Genomic DNA, 18,326 nt, shown 5'->3' on the forward strand with positions numbered 1-18,326 from the left:
TACTTTCCCGGCGCCTTTCTTTTCTTGGCCTCATCTTCTCCCTTGGCCGCCATGCGTCTCAGTTGAAGCTCTGCAGTCGCGCCCGCAGCCTCTTTTGATCCCAACAGTGTCTTTATCTCTCTGCAGGTAGCCCGACGACCGCCCATCGCAACCTCACCTCCAACAGCCTGAGCGACTTCTCTGACAAACCAGAGAAGGATCAGGTAATGCGTTTGTGTCTCTCTAGAGATGATGTGCGAACTAGTGGGTGATGGGTTCCATTCACAAAGGTGTGTGTGTGTGTGTGTGTGTGTGTGTGTGTGTGTGTGTGTGTGTGTGTGTGTGTGTGTGTGTGTGTGTGTGTGTGTGTGTGTGTGTGTGTGTGTGTGTGTGTGTGTGTGTGTGTGTGTGTGTGTGTGTGTGTGTGTGTGTGTGTGTGTGTGTGTCTCACACACATACTGGCAGATAAGACCCCTGGCTCTCTCCCTGCGCTGTGCAACAAAAGCTCACTGTCTCTGGTCTTTGTCATGCGAGTTTCTATCATCAGCACATGCAGTTTCTCTCTGACTCATGGCCGGGTTAACTGGCTGTGTGGTCGACGGATACGCCGCTGAAGCAGTTAAACTGTAACAAGTGGCATTAACGCTCATTTGTCCGAAGGTCAATTTGTTAGTCATCTTGCAAGTGAGGGATTTTTCTGTCATCCAGAGCTTATGTGTCTTTTTATTGAATCTAAAATGAGCACAGTGTGGGATTATACACGTGACTGTAGATGCAGTTTCATGCCCTTGTGGTAAAATGTGTTTATTCGGTGGCATAAAGTCAAGCTGTTGTTCGGGATATAATTGTAGGAAAGGGAGTGGACTCCCTGTTCTTATTTGACACCACGTCAGTCCCTGCCTGGGTACAGCAACATTTTAACTACCGCACTCATTTGATATGTCCTCTATCATTAATTACTGTATTTAGAGAAGTTTCAGTCTGTATATCCTGCTCCTTTTTTAATCTGTATCTCATAAGACATCACTGGCACCATCCACCCCCCCCCCCCCCTGTCCTGCTCTCCCTGTCCCAACAGCTGAAGAACAAGTTCATGAAAAAGCTGCCCCGGGATGCAGAAGCATCAAACGTGCTGGTCGGAGAGGTGGATTTCCTGGAAACCCCCTTCGTGGCATTTGTTCGTCTGCATCAGGCCGTCATGCTGGGGGCTCTTACCGAGGTCCCGGTGCCCACAAGGTATGAATGTGAAAGTGCTACCATCGCTCGGGTTGAAGTTACACATTGTTCAGTTACTGTGAAACAGTCGCATTCTGACTTTGATGTAATGTTCCTGAACATCTTATTTTCTTCCTGTTAGATTTCTCTTTGTGCTGCTGGGCCCCAAAGGTAAAGCAAAGTCTTATCATGAGATTGGAAGAGCCATCGCCACCCTGATGTCAGATGAGGTACGTCATGTTTATTATAATTTGTCACTTTACCTTCTCTTTCTTTTTAAAATTAACCCTTGAGCAGAGGGATTGACCTGGTTTTAATGGTATCTGTATTTGCATCAAGAAATTGCTAACCTCCAATAACAAGTGTGATGTGGATATATAGAGGACCAACAGAACACTTCACTGAATCTCACTGTTGATGCATCTTTAGGCTCTGATTGGACTAATTAAGCCTGGATTATTGGGATAATGGGCATCTCGACATGGCTAATCTTTCAGACTTTAAAACACTTCACTAAGATTTCGAAGGTGCAAGTCTAGAAAGGACACTGATATTTTTCTTCCTACGCAGTGTAAATAAATCGCAAATAAACTCTTCTAGCGTATACTTTTAGTTGAAATAAATACTATACTAAATGTGCTAATTAAAAAAATAGAACGAAATGGAAATGTACAAAGGGTCAATATGGCTTAATGCCTAAATTGAAGCTCTGAGGTATAATGGAGCGTGGCAAAAATGTGGTTACATGCAGTGTGGCAGTATTTAGACATAAATTTAAGTATTTTATCAAATTTCACAACAATAATTTCCTTAATTAGCTATTTGTTGAAATCTCAAAAGGTAACCTCATCAGTGGTACAGGCTCTGGAGCAAAGGTCGGGAAGAGTCCGTTAGATTCATCCTCTGGGGACCACAAATCACTGGGAATCCATCTAATAGTTGTTGAAATATGTTGGTATGGATCAAAGTGTTGTTGACTGACGGCCATTATCAGCTGATAATCAATATATATTTTTTGCCATCGCCTCCATCTCATCAGAGCTGCATTGGGCTGACTGCCCACACCTCCTACTTGTCCTCTTGCCAAATCTCAGCTCTGTGGCTATTGCAGTATTAATCATCACAGCAGTTTACCCGGCCCATAGCTTTACTGTTGAGCTGCGTGTTAAACTTCAGGTTGACAAATTTGTTTTGGTGTTGGCAGCATAAATGCATTGAACCTAACAATGTTTGTGGTTAATATCTTTCTATTATAGGCCTGTGATAGCCGTCAGTGTTTTCTTCAACAGGCAGCTCATAATGTTCTTAATCCTGGTAGCACCTGGCCTTGCCAATTCCCACAGGCCTCAGCTCTTTCCGAGTATATCTCATATGTCAACAGAGCAGGATAGGAAGTGGTTTCCAGGATTTCCTCAAGTTAAACTTTACCCCCTTGGCTCTCCGTGACTGTTGCGTCATGAGTTTATCAAATGTTTGTGTTTTGAGTAGTCTGCTCCTGTGGTCCCAGGACACGCATCGAGGATGACACATCATTTAGGTACATTGTGAAGAGTGTAGAAAATTGTGCTGCACTCTGGGCCGGTGTCCCAGCCCTTGTTGGCAGTATTCTCAAATGTAATTGTGCATTTTTTTCCTTCTCCAAAGCCCTGGATGAATAATTAAGCACATGTTACATTATTGATTAGGCGATTGCTAATAGGCCGGTTATGTTTGTTTGTCGGCAGGTATTCCATGACATCGCCTACAAAGCGAAGGACAGGGAGGACTTGCTGGCTGGTATCGAGGAGTTCCTGGATGAGGTCATTGTCCTGCCCCCCGGCGAGTGGGACCCTGACATCAGGATAGAGCCGCCCAAGTCGCTGCCTTCCTCAGATAAGAGGTCTGCTCTAATCCACACAGCCTAATCCAAATGAATGAAGTCACTGCATATAAATCTATTATAAATCTATTCAATGTGTTGCATGGAACATGCAGCATGGAACATGCAGCATGGAACATGCAGCATGGAACATGCAGCATGGAACATGCAGCATGAAAATCACATTGCATTGAAAGTCTCTCCACACCAGGGATAGTTTCTTCTGTTGATCAGCAGCTACACATCACACTTGGATGTAAATGCAAAAACAGTTTTCCTTCTAGTTAAGCCCGTAGTTAAGTTTTTCAAAAGCAACAGAAGTGGAAACGAGTCACAAAGTCAACAAACTGACTCTCTAACAAACATTATAAATAAAATATTTACCTAAAATTTGTCATCATAAGCAAACATGAGCCGCAATGGCTGGTAAAACCAGACCAAAGTCCTTGAGTGTGCAGAAATGAGTGAGTTCTTTCATGTTTATAAATTAAAATGTTCATTCATAGGCTGTGTTTTCTAAACACATTACATCAAGTTATAGTACATGTAAGACTTTCTCTAGATTAAAGAGATCATATCAGGCGGCCATAGAGATCAGATTAAACATTGTATACGGTGTATCGGTCACTAAGGACAATACTCGCATCACACTAAACTGGATCAGTTATGTCAAAGCATAATTCATAACTTTTCAGTTATAACATTAAAACCATAGATGTAATGCCCTATGTGACATATGGCTCTGTAAAGTCATGTTTATCAGTCGTATAAAATGTTTATATTCCATTTTTTACGAGCGACATTTTCAAAACTGATTTGACGGCACATTTATTCAATGTGCTTGATGGACAAAACAACACTGAATCTATGACTGACAGATTTCATCCTAGTTTCTCTCTGTGCACTCGACTATATTGACAGTTTGTCCTTTTCTGTTTTAAGAAAGCACATGTACGCCGGATTAGAGTCACCTCAGATGAACGGAGACGCCCCCCATGACGCTGGGCATGGAGGGGGAGGAGGTCACCAGGTCGGAGAGGAGCTTCAGCGAACGAGAAAGTAATTCACTTTAAGATTGAAATCATCATCTGGATTATGATCCTCAAAGGATATGATTATTGTCAATGTCAAGTGTAAAGTAAAAATCATAATTTGGAAAAAATACTTTAGTCTTTCAGTAAGTTTCCAATGAGGAAATGTTCTACACACGAACAAAGAAAGCGATTCACTATTGTTTCTTGGAACAAGTCCTTCTTTCTTTGCAAACGCTGCAGACTCTAATGTTCCTGTCTTTCAGGTTCTGTGGAGGTCTTGTCCTGGATATCAAGCGGAAGATACCATTTTTCGCCAGTGACTTCTACGATGCAATACACATCCAGTCTCTGTCTGCCATCCTGTTCATCTATCTGGGCACTGTTACCAACGCGATCACATTTGGAGGCTTACTTGGAGATGCTACAGACAACATGCAGGTAACCCATCCTCCCACTCCTTATGGTGGCGTTTTATTTCAGCTACAGCGAGTGAGGCTTTTTTTCTGTGGCGATATCGTGGTGCAAGTTTCCTGTTTGCAATGGACGTGGGCTGTTTTCAGCCTGGATAAAAGCAAAACATGTATTTAAACTGAGGTGTGTTGAGCTCCCTGCTATGATATGTGTTGCAACTATGGCAGCTGAGGCCATTCTTGGCATTCTTGTTGAAAATTGTTGGTAAACTGCTCACAGAGCACATATATTAATAATGGAGCTAATTATATAATCAACAACGACCCATGTTATGACTCCTGACATAATAAAACTTGGTCCCTAAAAGATGACATCTCTCCTAAATTTGGACATGAATCCAGATGAATTTAATTTGTGCTCAGGTGACACTGACTCTTGCTCAATAGTTGTGCCTGGATAAATCTGCTGGTACTACTACATCTACTGGTTCTCTAGTATCCAAATGGAATCTCTAATGCAAATACAGTTAGCTTTGAATAGCTTTCACTAAACAGTGGTGCAGTACTCTGTTTTATTTAAGAAAATTACAAATAAATATACACAAATCTACTCACGTAAAAGTGCCACATTCCCTTTTCTACTTGAGTAAATGTAGGCACTTGTTTTTAGATATTCTTAAAGTATTAAAAGTACTTGTTGAGTGCAGCCTGTTCCCTAATGCAATGGTCTACGACATCATTAGTCTCGGCAGCGGTGTCTCTGCTGCTGCAGGCCCGATTTTCTCTCGTTAAAGGAGGCGGGGTCTAATGTTACGAACTCACTCTGATTGGATCAGTGGACCGATTTTGCTCTTATTGATTTCTTTAAAAAAAGTATAAAAATATTAAACATGAATGCATTGAAGAAAAGTAGTGGAGTAGAAAGCACAGATATATGCAGTGATATGTCGTGGAGTAAAAGTGCCGATACGTGAAAAATGTACATTGACAATGAAGTAACTGTACTTTGTAACATCCCATCACTGTAAAACATGAAGCAGTGGTTTCTTGCTTTCCTTGCTATGTCCTATATACACTTATCACTTTCAGATGTGCGATTTATTTTCACCTCCTTCATAGCTCCGTGTTTTGAAGTCACTTCAGCTGATAAGCTGCTAACTTGCAGCTCACAGGCTCATACTGCATCCATCTGCTTTACCTGCTGTTGACAGCACAGCGTACTGTTGTGGTATGACGATGGCGTGCACAACTTGCCTGTGCCCCTGATAGCTGAGTGTAAACACTTGTCCAGTGACTAAGGTGTACTCGCTTCTGCCTCTCTGCTCCTGCCAAAGAGCTGCGTCCTGTCAGACCTGTGGAGCACCAGCCCTCGAGGGGATTTGCCCGGGCTGTAAATAACCACAGATCCAGATTACTTAGCCACTGCAGCCTCGTCATGGCTCTGTTTCCAGTGACTCCCCCCCCCTTCCCCCCTCCCCCTCCCCAACATAGGGTGGAAGAGGGGAGTGATGCAGGAGCACGGAGAACAACCGAGGGAATCCCTGCCCTCACTTAACCCAACACAACTCAACACGCGTCCTAGAAGCAGAGCCTGTAGTACTTATCAATTACTCATCTGTGTACTGTGTCTATACAGCTTGTAAAATACACACACACACACACACACACACACACACACACACACACACACGCGCGTATGCAAAACGGATAATGACTGGAAATCAAACAGACCTTTCCTGATGAGCCAGAATAGCAGCTGCGTGATGTGTACAGACAAAGCTTCCGGCTGAGCAAGCAAGAATCATCATGTCAATGTTTAAAAGGCTCAAGAAGGTGTGTGATGAGGAAAAAGGTGAAAAATGCTCAAAACTGATGAACCAATAACGAATATTCAGCTTTTGCTTTTGATGTGGAGACCTCAGGTACACTACAGCAGATAATAGGAAACAAACAAAACATTCAACGATGCCAAGAAAACACAAATGGCAAAAGCACGGTACATGAATTTTAATTTAAAGCAAATGAATAAACTAAAACAACTGTAGGTAAAATTCGGTGAGATCAAAAACCTAAATTGCCTTAAGGGTAAACACGAGTTGAGCTTTAGAGCCGTCTTAAACCCAATGAATGTGCTCCATCATAGTCTAAGCATGTGTGTTAACTCTACATTTGTTTTTTGTGTGTGTGTTACAGGGAGTGCTGGAAAGTTTCCTGGGCACGGCGCTGACGGGAGCGGTGTTCTGTCTGCTGGCCGGTCAGCCCCTGACCATCCTGAGCAGCACGGGCCCGGTGCTCGTCTTCGAGAGGCTCCTCTTCAACTTCAGCAAGTGAGTAGTTACTGATCGAACCCTGATCAAAGATGGTTGTTTTTCCTCACCAGAGGACAGAAATCCTATCCTCCTGAATGTGATGCAGAAACACAATGTGACTACAAATGGATAATTCACGGTTACAACTGGCAGCTTGAGCTTTAAGGATTGTTTATTTAAAGAATATCCCTCCATAACATTTTTAGCTTAGCATAAATCTCAGGCAGGAGCAGATTGTCAAGGGTGAAGTTGCTCATTGTGAATTTCCCATTTTGTCCATCAGTCTCTGTCCACTAACATCCTATTTTGCGACTAGTATTAAGAATATTAACCAAAAGCATTACGCCCTGTAATAGAAGCATCTAGGAAAAACTGTTTCACTGCATATAATGACACATATTTTTGCCTTAGTTGTGCAGGTTAAACACATACATATTTTAAAGTATATGATTGGCATTAAAGGCTTTTAAGCCTCCACTTCCTCTCCCAGAGATGGTTTTATGTTCCATCATTAATAATTCACTCATTTCATTTCACACCGTGAGTGAAGAATGTCATGGTGTCCATGTCTCTGCAAATGTTTCCATGCTTCACGCCGGCGGCAGCTGAGTCAGTCTACAGCTGGTGGACATGTATACTCCACAGGTGGATGTGCTCCGCCATTGACTGCGAGTAGTGCACCCTCACTCACCGAGCAAAGGCTTCGCCTCACTCCCTCCTGTTCTCATTGAGCAGGCGATAAACTTTCTTTCATTATCCAGCCTCACGTTACTGTTTCAGTAGCTCCTGTGTAATTCACACACGTGCACATAAAACTTGTCTGTCTCCATTCTCCGCGTCCTGTCCTCACATCAAAGTGGCATTTGGCAAAACCGGTATACAGGTTAATGTCGTTCACCTTTGCCGTTACGTGAACTACATTCAACAACTCTGGCTGCAAGTCATAGCCTCAAAGGAAATACTGTTGTATTTCAAAGGCCTCAGGAGCCGCATGTAAGATTCACAAACCTTTTTAACACCGCCACTCTGTTTTTAATCTTTTCCCCAGAGATAACAGCTTCGATTACCTTGAGTTCCGGCTGTGGATTGGCCTGTGGTCGGCCGTGTTCTGTCTGGTGCTGGTCGCCACGGACGCCAGCTTCCTGGTGCAGTACTTCACGCGTTTCACCGAGGAGGGCTTCTCCGCGCTCATCAGCTTCATCTTCATCTACGACGCGTTCAAAAAGATGATCAAGCTGGCCCACCACCACCCCATCAACTCCGAGTTCGACTCCAACCTCGCCACGCTCTACGACTGCCGATGTGTGCCTGGTAGGTCGCCTTCCTCCACTCTGCCCCCTACAGTCATGTTGACATTATCAAGGCACCGTCATAAGTTCACTATTACCATTGACACCAGACAGTGGAAGCTGAACACTCGTATTTGGTTTTGTCCTGTTTGGGAGCGATATTACCAGTGTATGTCAAACAAAGCTTTTCAATTATGCTTCTCTGTGTTGACAGTCGAGATAACAAATGATACTCAAGTGTATCAGCCAGTAGATACCACTGTTTACTTTCTCAACAGCCCTATCAGTGTCTGTCGCAAATGACTTGGCAGAGCTGTTTGTGAAATCAAATGTGATATTGGAAGTCACGGAGGTTGTTCATTTTGCTGATTGGATATTGTATCTCTTTAACCAGGCAACTCGTCAGAAATCCTTGACGTCACTGCCTGGAAGAACGGCTCTGATGTGGTATGTAGTGTCCTTGTTTTTGTGACATTTCGAGAATTCCAACAAAAACCGTGGCTTAATTCCCTGGCTTTCTCCAGATATTGTTTCTTGTTGGTGAAAGGAACCTCTTGTGTTTGCAGGCAGCGAACGCCACCTGGGCGTCCCTGACCACGGAGCAGTGTCTGGAATACAAGGGGGAGTTGGTCGGAGAGGCCTGTGGCTACGTGCCTGACATCACCCTCATGTCTTTCATCTTGTTCTTCGGGACCTACACCTGCTCCATGTGCCTGAAGAAGTTCAAGACGAGCCGCTTCTTCCCCACCACAGTGAGCGACGCCTCTTATTAATCACTGGATTTCTTTTTTTCTAACTCTGGCCGCACAGTGAACCACAGTGGTGGTGACACAGTTGGCTTCAGTGACCATTACAGATGTTTGTGGTGTTCACCGCACACATTTAACAAGCGGTTCTCAGTGTAGTCGCCAAGCTCAGGTGTCAATGTGGGAAGGTCAGATTTCACACTATTCAGTGTTTAAGGCAGGAGGCTCCAACCGAGGCCCATAAATTAGTTCAACTTAAATCCGTAATAGCACCAAATAATAATACTAATAATGTTTACAGTGTTTATCGTCTTAGTTGAGGTATTTACCCACTGACCACAAAGTACAGCTGAGGCTGATGGGAATGCTTTAAACCAACCTAACGAAGAAAGTAAAACGGGATTTAATTTTGTGTGGGTTCATTTTGTAGATTAGATTATTTTTCTTAGTTTTATGTCATCACAAAAACTATTTTTCTTGTAGTTTAATCCAAAAAGTGTCTTTCAAAATCAAGGCTCGGATCCTTGATTTCGATGGGTATGGTTAACAGCTCATGAAAATCCGGTATTTCAAAATATTAGAATCTTTCCTAAGGATATGATTACAATACAGAAATGTCCAACTTCTGTAATTTTAATTTATGCACTCGATACTTGAAGAATCCAGCCTCGTCCGTTCTCACAAGTTATTGAATCGACTTTGCTTGACAAGATTGTCAAGCAAAGTCATCTTAATTTACCCAAAATTTCCCCCAGCTATTGGCTGTAATGCACCTTACATGCATGTTACAAGTGATGTTTAACATTAGTGGAACAATATGAAACAAGATCACGTGTCCCACATTGAGGATTCCGACATTAAACGTGAATCAGATTAAATTGTTCCTGCACTCTTACTTTACCCACAGCCCTAAACGAAGTCATACTTAAGACTAGGAGGGAAAACACTGCCTTACAGAAGTATAGGTCAAATAATAAAATGGACCTGATGATGAAGAATTGAAGGCATCACCAAAGTTACTACAATTGCTGCACTTGTTTTTTGGCTCTTTAATTATGCATTTCTACTTATGTCATTTTTGTATCCCTCACATTTATCGGCCTTCTGTCTTGTTTAAAACCTGTTACAATTGTTAGTCACCACCTGCTGAACAACTGTGTCTACTTTACCAGCTATATTTGCACTGACTGCGCGTGCAGTGATGTGCACAGTCAGCGAGGTGAGTATCGGCCAGTGTTTACATAAAAACATTGCAGTTTAGCTGTGTGTAGGACTTTTGTCAAACACATGAAGAGATAGATTGGAGCTCAGTCAGGTGCATACCTCCGACAAGGCAACAAATGTCACATACTCATAGATATCAGTTGCATAATATGAATTATTCACTGAGAAATCACTCAAACGCTGCTGTGATTTAAAAAATAAATCCCGGACCCCCAAAAATATTTGATGGGTTCTTTCCCTAACCCAAACTACATTCTTCCACCAGGTTTCGTGGAAATCCATGAAGTAGTTTTTGTTGAATTTTGCTTACAAAACATTTCATTGCAGCCAGTTGTTCTCTTTATCACAGTCTAAAAATAAACCTGCTGTAAATGTTTCTCTCCGTCCAGGTCAGGAAGCTCATCAGTGACTTTGCGATCATCTTGACCATTTTCCTCTTCTGCGGCGTGGACGCGTTTGTCGGTGTGGACACTCCGAAGCTCATAGTGCCAAGTGAATTCAAGGTACGTACCACACATGGCAGAACATCTAATCCATAAAGAAATATACATGTGCACTTGCAATAACATCATTATTCCACTGTGTACTTGAAATCATTGCACTGAATGAGTTGAAATGTGAATGACAGTGGTCAGCAAGGCGCAGCTTCTTCTAACTCTAATTCTGCCCGTTCCTGCGAGAAAGCCCCAGTAATTCTCTGAAACCCCAGTATAAAGCTTTCTCTGTGGTTTGACCAGTAAGGGATACATATTACCTGAAACTAAGACAAAGTCGTTCTCGGAGGTTGCTGAGCTCAAATGTTCCTCCGCTGGCGGTAAACCCCGCCCTGACACGGAGAAAGGGGCTGATGGGGTAGAGGAGCGGGCACCTGCATCAAATGACAACATGATTATAGGTGATGTGAGAACACAGACGGTGTTGTAGTACAAGCACAGAGCCAGCTTTGTTTGACCGTAGAGTCTTAGTTAACAGCTTTCTGTCGTGTAATGATGCACCAGTCGTCCCAGACTCTGTTCACATGTCCAGTTATCCACGCCCAAAAGTTCCGGACTGCGTTTGTTGCAGAAATAATAAAGTGCAGTCTTGTTTTTTATTATTTGTCTTTCAGCCCACAAATCCACAGAGGGGTTGGTTTATTCCTCCTTTTGGAGGAAACCCCTGGTGGGTGTACCTGGCAGCGGCGCTCCCCGCTCTGCTGGTCACCATTCTGATATTCATGGATCAGCAGATCACCGCGGTGATCGTCAACAGGAAGGAGCACAAACTCAAGGTTGGTGCAACCGCCTCAGAGTTTCATTCATTACAAAAATTATTGGATAAACCCGGCAACCCCATCTCCTTCTTTTAAAAAAAAAAAAATAAAAAAAAATAAAATAAAAAAAGGCTGATTTGTAAAAACAAATAATTATGACTTTTCCATGTCTTTACTATTAAGTTAAAATCCACTCTTCTAACCCTCGTGCACATTAATAATGCTTCCAAAACCTGGAATACTTTGGGGAGTAATCTCTGCATTCACTGTGGCGTTTGGACCTAAATCAGTCAAACTTTTCCTCTTTACACTATACTACAGCATATTTGTGTAGATTGCAGGACATTTGTGTAACTGCAGAATGTAAACACCATCATCATTAGGTCATTAGAATGTTAAACTTTCCTGAAATACTGAGGAAATGAGGAACCGTCAGCGATTTATGATATCTGTGGTTTAATTCTGACAAAGCACATTCTTCTTCACTGCCGTCTTAACCTTGTGTCTCCTCTCAGAAAGGGGCAGGCTATCACTTGGACCTGTTCTTGGTGGCCATCCTGATGATCATCTGCTCTTTCATGGGTCTGCCGTGGTACGTGGCGGCCACAGTCATCTCCATCGCCCATATCGACTCTCTGAAAATGGAGACCAAGACGTCGGCCCCTGGGGAGCAGCCTAAATTCCTGGGTGTCAGGTGAGTTCACGCAGCTGCCAGAAAAATGACTGAATATAATGGATCTTTCTCCTCCTTTTCTTTATTTTCCCAGAGTATTGTTGGCTTTAACTGTGCCAGGTAGATTATTGCATTCATATTGGAGTCCCAGGTTTAAATTGATTTTACTGACCCCTTGAGCAAGTGGCTGGGGGGCAGACTGACTGTCTGTAGGAGCCTGGGCCACAATGCTGTGTGCAAAGTCTGCACAAAATGTTGATGTGTATACAGAGGTCAAAAATTGTGTACACTTAAAAATCGTATAGATTTATGATGAGAATGATCATGATATAATAAGAACAATCACGATAAACTTTAGTTTTTTCTTAACAAGGTTGAGAAGTGCTTTACGAAATCCTTTGGAATAAAACAAAAGAAAGTTCACATAGAATGAAATATTAAGAACAAAAATATTCATATTTATAGAACTGCACCTGCACTAGAAAAGACAAGGAGATGAGAAACAGAAAAAATAGATTCGAAAAGAAGTAAGGCAGTAAAGATCTATGTAAAGTCTTGTACAAATGTGTATATTTGTATATCAATTGTTTTTAGAATAGATTAACTTAACTGAAAACATTGAAAAGTAAAACTTGACGTGGACTAATTTCTGATTTGTTAAAGATTGTGTCATGGTCACATGGCCGTGTATAGATGATGAGGACGATTACCTTCATGTTGTCAACTGGGAAATGAATACTTGTCAGTTACAAGTTAATATAAATATAATATTGAAATGTATAAAATATACAAAGACATTTTTAAAGGACGTCACTCATTGCACCAGGTTAAGAGTGTGTACTGTGTTTTAACTGTTTCTTTAGCGTAAACTGCCATTATAGAAACATGCTACATGTTATTTGACTGTTTTTCAGTCTAGATTCAGATCTATTGCCTTTTGAAGTTTTGAGTTATTGATTAATCTTGTTCTTTTCCTCTTTCCTTCCTTCACTCAGGGAGCAAAGGGTCACAGGGATCTTCGTGTTCCTCCTCACAGGACTCTCCGTCTTCATGGCCCCCATCCTCAAGGTAACGCTCCGGCTTCTTAATTCCTCTCTGGAAACGAGGATTACTGTCCTCCTCTCTTAGGACAAACTCCTGTCGCCCCTCTTAAATTTTAAATAATTTCAGATCTTCTATTCATCCGATTAGGGACTCCCACAGTAGAAGTAATGCGATGTGAAATAAGCACGTTCATCAGCGCCCAAACTCTGATTGCAGCTGAGTGTCTTCTTATTGAGTTTTCATTCCCTCACTGAGGCCCGATCAAAAAATGTGAAGTCACACTGGAGATTGGTGCAGCTGGGGCTCCCCCTTGTGGAGATTTACAAGATTGTGATTTCAGTGCTTGTCTATTGCTTATAACATTGTCTTTGACATTTTGAAAAGATTATCAAAATGATTATTGATAATGCATCAGTCTCTTTTTGAATTCAAAACTTCCTCGTATTCGGTTGCGATCATTATTTAGATGCAAATATCTACACTTTCTTCCCACCTGCTGTAACGTTGGACTGTGAAAGATTGTTTCTAATAAAAAAATCAACTAACAATAAAGATCGCATTTGTTAAATGTATATGTCTTTCACTTTATTGTTGAGTCTGTACACATGACATCAATGCCCTTTTTTAAAACCACTCTCTTTCAGTTCATTCCCATGCCTGTGCTCTACGGTGTGTTCCTCTACATGGGCGTGGCGTCACTCAACGGTGTCCAGGTGAGTTATTTGAAAAAAATCTGTCACTTAAAAGTAATAACTGTACTATAAACAAAGCAGAGTTACATTTCATCATTCAGATCAGCAAAAGACGTTTTCAAACAACTCAAAACCTTTTTTGTATTTAACGTGTAAAATTAAAATGAGCAAGGCTACATTTAAAAATTCGACAAACCTCCACCAAGGCTGTCAGTCCCCTTATGAAACCACATTTATATCTGTTAGATGTGAATTTTATTTTGGATCTTCATAAAAATCCCTGAATCCACCTCTTTTCCCAGATCCTTCTAACAAGTTTAATGGAAATTTGTTCTGTGGTTTTTGCTTAATCCTGCTGACAAACAACCAACATCCTTGGTGGAGGTAAATACGCTCCGACGATCAGCAGCTAATGTTAGCTTAGCACAGGCGCTCCTGTCCAAAACATACCAGAATGTAAGGAAGGCTATTGGTGTGGAGCTGGCACCAAAAGCATGAGACAAAACAAAGATGGCAAACAAGCCGACCCACAAAGTGTCAAAGTCGTGGAGCGGCACTTGAATTAGTGACCTTAACTCTCATTCCACTTGCATTTCCCTTTTTGTTATCGAAACAACCATGAACAAAAAAGCAATTAGCATTTTTATGTTCACTACACAAATACTGTTCGGTTTCTGGCTGCACTGTGTCCAAGCTCTGAACCCGTCTGTCTGTTTCAGTTCATGGACCGTCTGCTGCTAGTCCTGATGCCAGCCAAGCACCAGCCGGACCTGATCTACCTGCGACACGTCCCCCAGAGACGCATCCACCTCTTCACCTTCATCCAGGGCCTGTGTCTGGCCCTCCTCTGGATACTCAAGTCTACCGTGGCCGCCATCGTCTTCCCGGTCATGGTGAGAAACTGCTGCAGTCACTGGTGGACGGACTTGACAAAAAAAAGCTTGTGGCGCTCAAAATCCGGACATGGAGGCTAATTGGAATACTCTGTTTTATTTATTTATGTATTTATTTATTTTAGATCTTGGCGCTGGTTGCCGTGCGCAAGGCCATGGACTACCTGTTCTCCCAGCATGACCTGAGCTACCTGGACGACGTCATTCCAGAGAAGGACAAGAAGAAGAAGGAGGATGAGAAGAAGAAGAAACACAAGAAGAAGGGAAGCATCGACAGCGAAGCTGATTTCGTAAGTAAACCTTGATATTTTCAATGTGTAGATTAAAATTCTAACCAGTACATATTACCTTTTCATGTGTCCAGTGTGATTGTCTACATCCTCTGTAGATCCTCACCTTTAAAATAAATCCAAATGTGTTCATGTTCCTCCCTCCTCCCACAGTCTGACTACCCCTACCATGAAAATGTCCCCAGTATAAAAATCTCTATGGATATGATGGAAAAGGAGCCCATGTTGGGGGATAAGTCTTTGGATAGTGAGTACTATCCAGTTTTTGCTTCTCTGTAGCATCAAGCGCTGCTCGACGTCTGCTAACACTCTTTCCTGCATCCACTTAACAACTTTAACATCTTTTTGAGTGAACTCAAAGCTGCTCTTACCGCCCACCTTGAAATGTCAATACGATTTATCAAAATGAACAGCTTATAAGCAGCTTTGTTGGTGCTTGCCTTTTTTCATTTTCTTTAAAATATCACTGTTTTTGATGTAAGTTTTTGAAAATGTCTTATTTTTCTCTCTCTCTCTCTCTCTCTTTCCCCCCTCAGGAGATGAAACCCAGACTTTCCTTAACGCGCATTCGCCATGCTGAGCATTACTTTGAGTCTCCCACAGTGGCTGAGTAAGTGAGTACCAGCTGGCATCCTCATCGCATATTTCCTCAGACAGGGAAATAGAAAACCAGAGTAATTCACGTTGTGATTCCAGGCCTCACGTTTAATGCTCTTCTCTCACTTTCTCCTCCTTCCAGTCTTGAAAGAGGGTCGTACACCAAAGGTTTGCCTCAGATTCGAATAGGCCGCAACTCTGAGGATAACGGCTTCATCTGGAGGAGGGGCTCTGAAACTGATCTGTGAATGAATTTGTCCAAAGAACCCAGCAGAACCAACGTGACGTAACAAACCCAGCCTCCCCTTTAGAACCAAATTCAAACGGAATGGAGGCATTTGTCCTAAAACTGGTACTGAATTTTAATAAGGGGCCATTTGACTGTTCTTCGTATGCGTGATTCCCCGTAGAAAACAAAAGGGCTCATCAAAGTCATGCGGTTTTTATGGGACATTAATAAGATATTCATGTGTATACTAATAATTTATTAAGCATCTGGCTAAACATGTATAAACATCAGAGGTGCAGGATATTGTAGGTTAGATGGCTTCACATCATACTCATGACTTTTTATATAATTCTGTGCATTTCCACAGGCGCTGAACTGCTCTTTTTTTTTTTTTTTCTTATCAATTTATTTCCAAAGAACACAGAACATCACTGGCCTCCCTCCTGATAGTTCTGTTTGTTTCCCTCCAGGAGTTATTTCTAATATTTCTTGAAGGTTTTGACTCGTAACTGCTGGAGTTTTGAGATTCAAACATATCGCAGGTGTTAATTGCATTCACACGCGAGAGCTGCCGACACGCACGTGAAATCCTCCATTTTTATACTTGCAGTGAACAAAAGGGCTACAAGAGGTCATCTATGCACAGTCAGGAGCAGGCATTAATTTTGTAATTATGGGCATATTATATACATGTATTATTTATCCAGCAGCCATCTAAGGCTGCAGATTCGTACGCAACAGCATACAATGTTTGTTTTAACACCATACAGACTGGAACTCCTTCTCGTTTCCAAATCTTTCTTTTCTTTCTTTCCTCGTTTTTTTAATGTATATTTATTTTATTTAAACTCTCTGATGTTTGAATCTTACTTATGGCTTTTACTTTCTACTTCCCCATTTGTGCAAAACAATTTTCTGTGGTCTATTTCCACTCTGCTGTCATTTTCCTGTTGTAGGGAGATAATACTGTAGATGTATTATACCTGTATGTAGCTCTACCTCTTATTTACTGTAGGTGCCAGGCATACTATATTGATATTAACATCTGTTATTAATTATTTGTGATCAAACACAGATTTTTTTTCCAACTGACACGGCATAGGATCTTCGATCTTGTTCTCTGACACTTAAGATATTTTTTGTTCAGTTTTTTTTTTTTTTTTTTTGTCAAAATGACATACTAATTTAAGATTTTAAGTTTTTCAACCAAAAAGGCGCATTTTAAAAACTCTTCTGACTACAGACACAGGGAAACTAAAACAAAATGGCATTATCTGTAAATAAAATGTCATTATTTAATGTTTTCATGTACTGACGGGGCAGAAGTGATGTCCTGTCCCTTTCTCACCCGCCTGAATGATTCAGTTTAAACTGGACCAAGAATTCAACCCTCAAAGTCTACTTAAGTTGAATTTTCCTTTTCAAATGTGATTTATATTTAAAATGTGATAATATTTCAATCTTTGAGTAAATTTGTATTTTATTTTTAATGTTTTTTTTTTTTTTAAATGAAAATCAATCACTGTGAGCTAATGCAATGTTTCGCTCCTGGAAGAACTCCTGCTTCATAGTGTGCAGAGTAAAAAGTGCTTCACTATGAAACCGATTATTTTGCTGCGACAATCGTAACTGCATCATCTAAATTCTCCGTAGTGACGGTTCGATGAGCAGCGAAACGCACAGGTCTTAAATTTTGCAATATCGTGTGAATGTCTTTATCGTGCTCTTCTCGCTGATTTTGAAGTTAAACACTGTAATAGAATCAGTAAAGTTAAGATATTCTTATTGCACATTTGAATGTAATGCATCACCATTTTGAAATGTTTCTGTATTTCTTTGAAGACAATCACGTGCACAATCAGTGCAGTTGTAGTGCAACATAAGGGCTCTTGATTCCTGCTTTTCCAAATCGCATCAGTAGGTGTCGCTGTGAAGTACGAGACCGTTAAAGTTGCTATGAAACCCAAAAATCTAAAAACCACATTGTCTTCCACTTTGTTCTGTGAACTGTATAATCTTGATTTTTAGACCTGCTGATTATATAATATATATATTTTTTGTTCTTAATCTGAAAACCAATTTTATACAAGCATCTAATGACACGATAGGTTACTCAGAAGGAAGCAGAGTCGGGGGGGATTTTTTTTTTTTTTTAACAGTGATGTTTTTGAATGAGCAATAAAACAGTCCAGATGATTCTTAAACACTCAGTTCTCTTGTGTTTTTAACTTTATTTGACGCGTTTGAAAGATGCAGCTTGTAAATGATGGGTTTGAACTGATGTGTGATTTAGTAAAGTTGATATTATCTGCTGAATATACACCTAATGCAATAACACATGAGGCCACAAAGTGTTTTTAGACATTTACCAGTGCCTGTTCTAAGCACAACAGTCCCAGTTAAATGTAATTAAAGTGTATATGAATATATGCACTATAAAGCATCTGGTGTGTGTGAGATCCAGACACGTGGAGTGCATGTGTGGGTCTCTAAGTGGATGTATCGGGTGTAATCTAAGCTGCAGATGCCGTCCTCACATCCTGCTGCAAGTGCTCAGTCTCACAGCAGAGAGGAAAAAAGGAAAAGCTGCAT

General features: G+C 41.4%; 1 protein-coding gene across 3 annotated transcripts in view; it reads left to right on the plus strand.

The window, feature by feature from the left end:
- Nucleotides 1–17,930, plus strand: part of LOC117771809 (electrogenic sodium bicarbonate cotransporter 1-like) — a 34,215-nt gene extending 16,285 nt beyond the window's left edge. For 2 of the 3 annotated variants that reach the window (XM_034602586.1, XM_034602588.1), the window contains exons 7-26: nt 127–203; nt 1,058–1,215; nt 1,337–1,424; nt 2,919–3,073; nt 3,995–4,111; nt 4,350–4,524; nt 6,690–6,823; nt 7,854–8,116; nt 8,489–8,541; nt 8,661–8,846; nt 10,454–10,567; nt 11,173–11,334; nt 11,832–12,010; nt 12,985–13,057; nt 13,678–13,746; nt 14,445–14,618; nt 14,744–14,908; nt 15,062–15,155; nt 15,445–15,518; nt 15,648–17,930. In XM_034602586.1, the coding sequence (XP_034458477.1) occupies nt 127–203; nt 1,058–1,215; nt 1,337–1,424; nt 2,919–3,073; nt 3,995–4,111; nt 4,350–4,524; nt 6,690–6,823; nt 7,854–8,116; nt 8,489–8,541; nt 8,661–8,846; nt 10,454–10,567; nt 11,173–11,334; nt 11,832–12,010; nt 12,985–13,057; nt 13,678–13,746; nt 14,445–14,618; nt 14,744–14,908; nt 15,062–15,155; nt 15,445–15,488 (2,480 nt within the window). In that variant the 3' untranslated portion in view covers nt 15,489–15,518; nt 15,648–17,930. Of the gene's footprint in view, nt 1–126; nt 204–1,057; nt 1,216–1,336; nt 1,425–2,918; nt 3,074–3,994; nt 4,112–4,349; nt 4,525–6,689; nt 6,824–7,853; nt 8,117–8,488; nt 8,542–8,660; nt 8,847–10,453; nt 10,568–11,172; nt 11,335–11,831; nt 12,011–12,984; nt 13,058–13,677; nt 13,747–14,444; nt 14,619–14,743; nt 14,909–15,061; nt 15,156–15,444; nt 15,523–15,647 lie in introns of all 3 variants that reach the window. The other variant, XM_034602587.1, reaches the window with a different exon arrangement.
- The last annotated feature ends 396 nt before the right edge of the window (nt 17,931–18,326 follow it).

This window comes from Hippoglossus hippoglossus, chromosome 12, assembly GCF_009819705.1.
Source record: "Hippoglossus hippoglossus isolate fHipHip1 chromosome 12, fHipHip1.pri, whole genome shotgun sequence".
In the NCBI taxonomy this organism is placed as follows: Eukaryota; Metazoa; Chordata; class Actinopteri; order Pleuronectiformes; family Pleuronectidae; genus Hippoglossus; species Hippoglossus hippoglossus.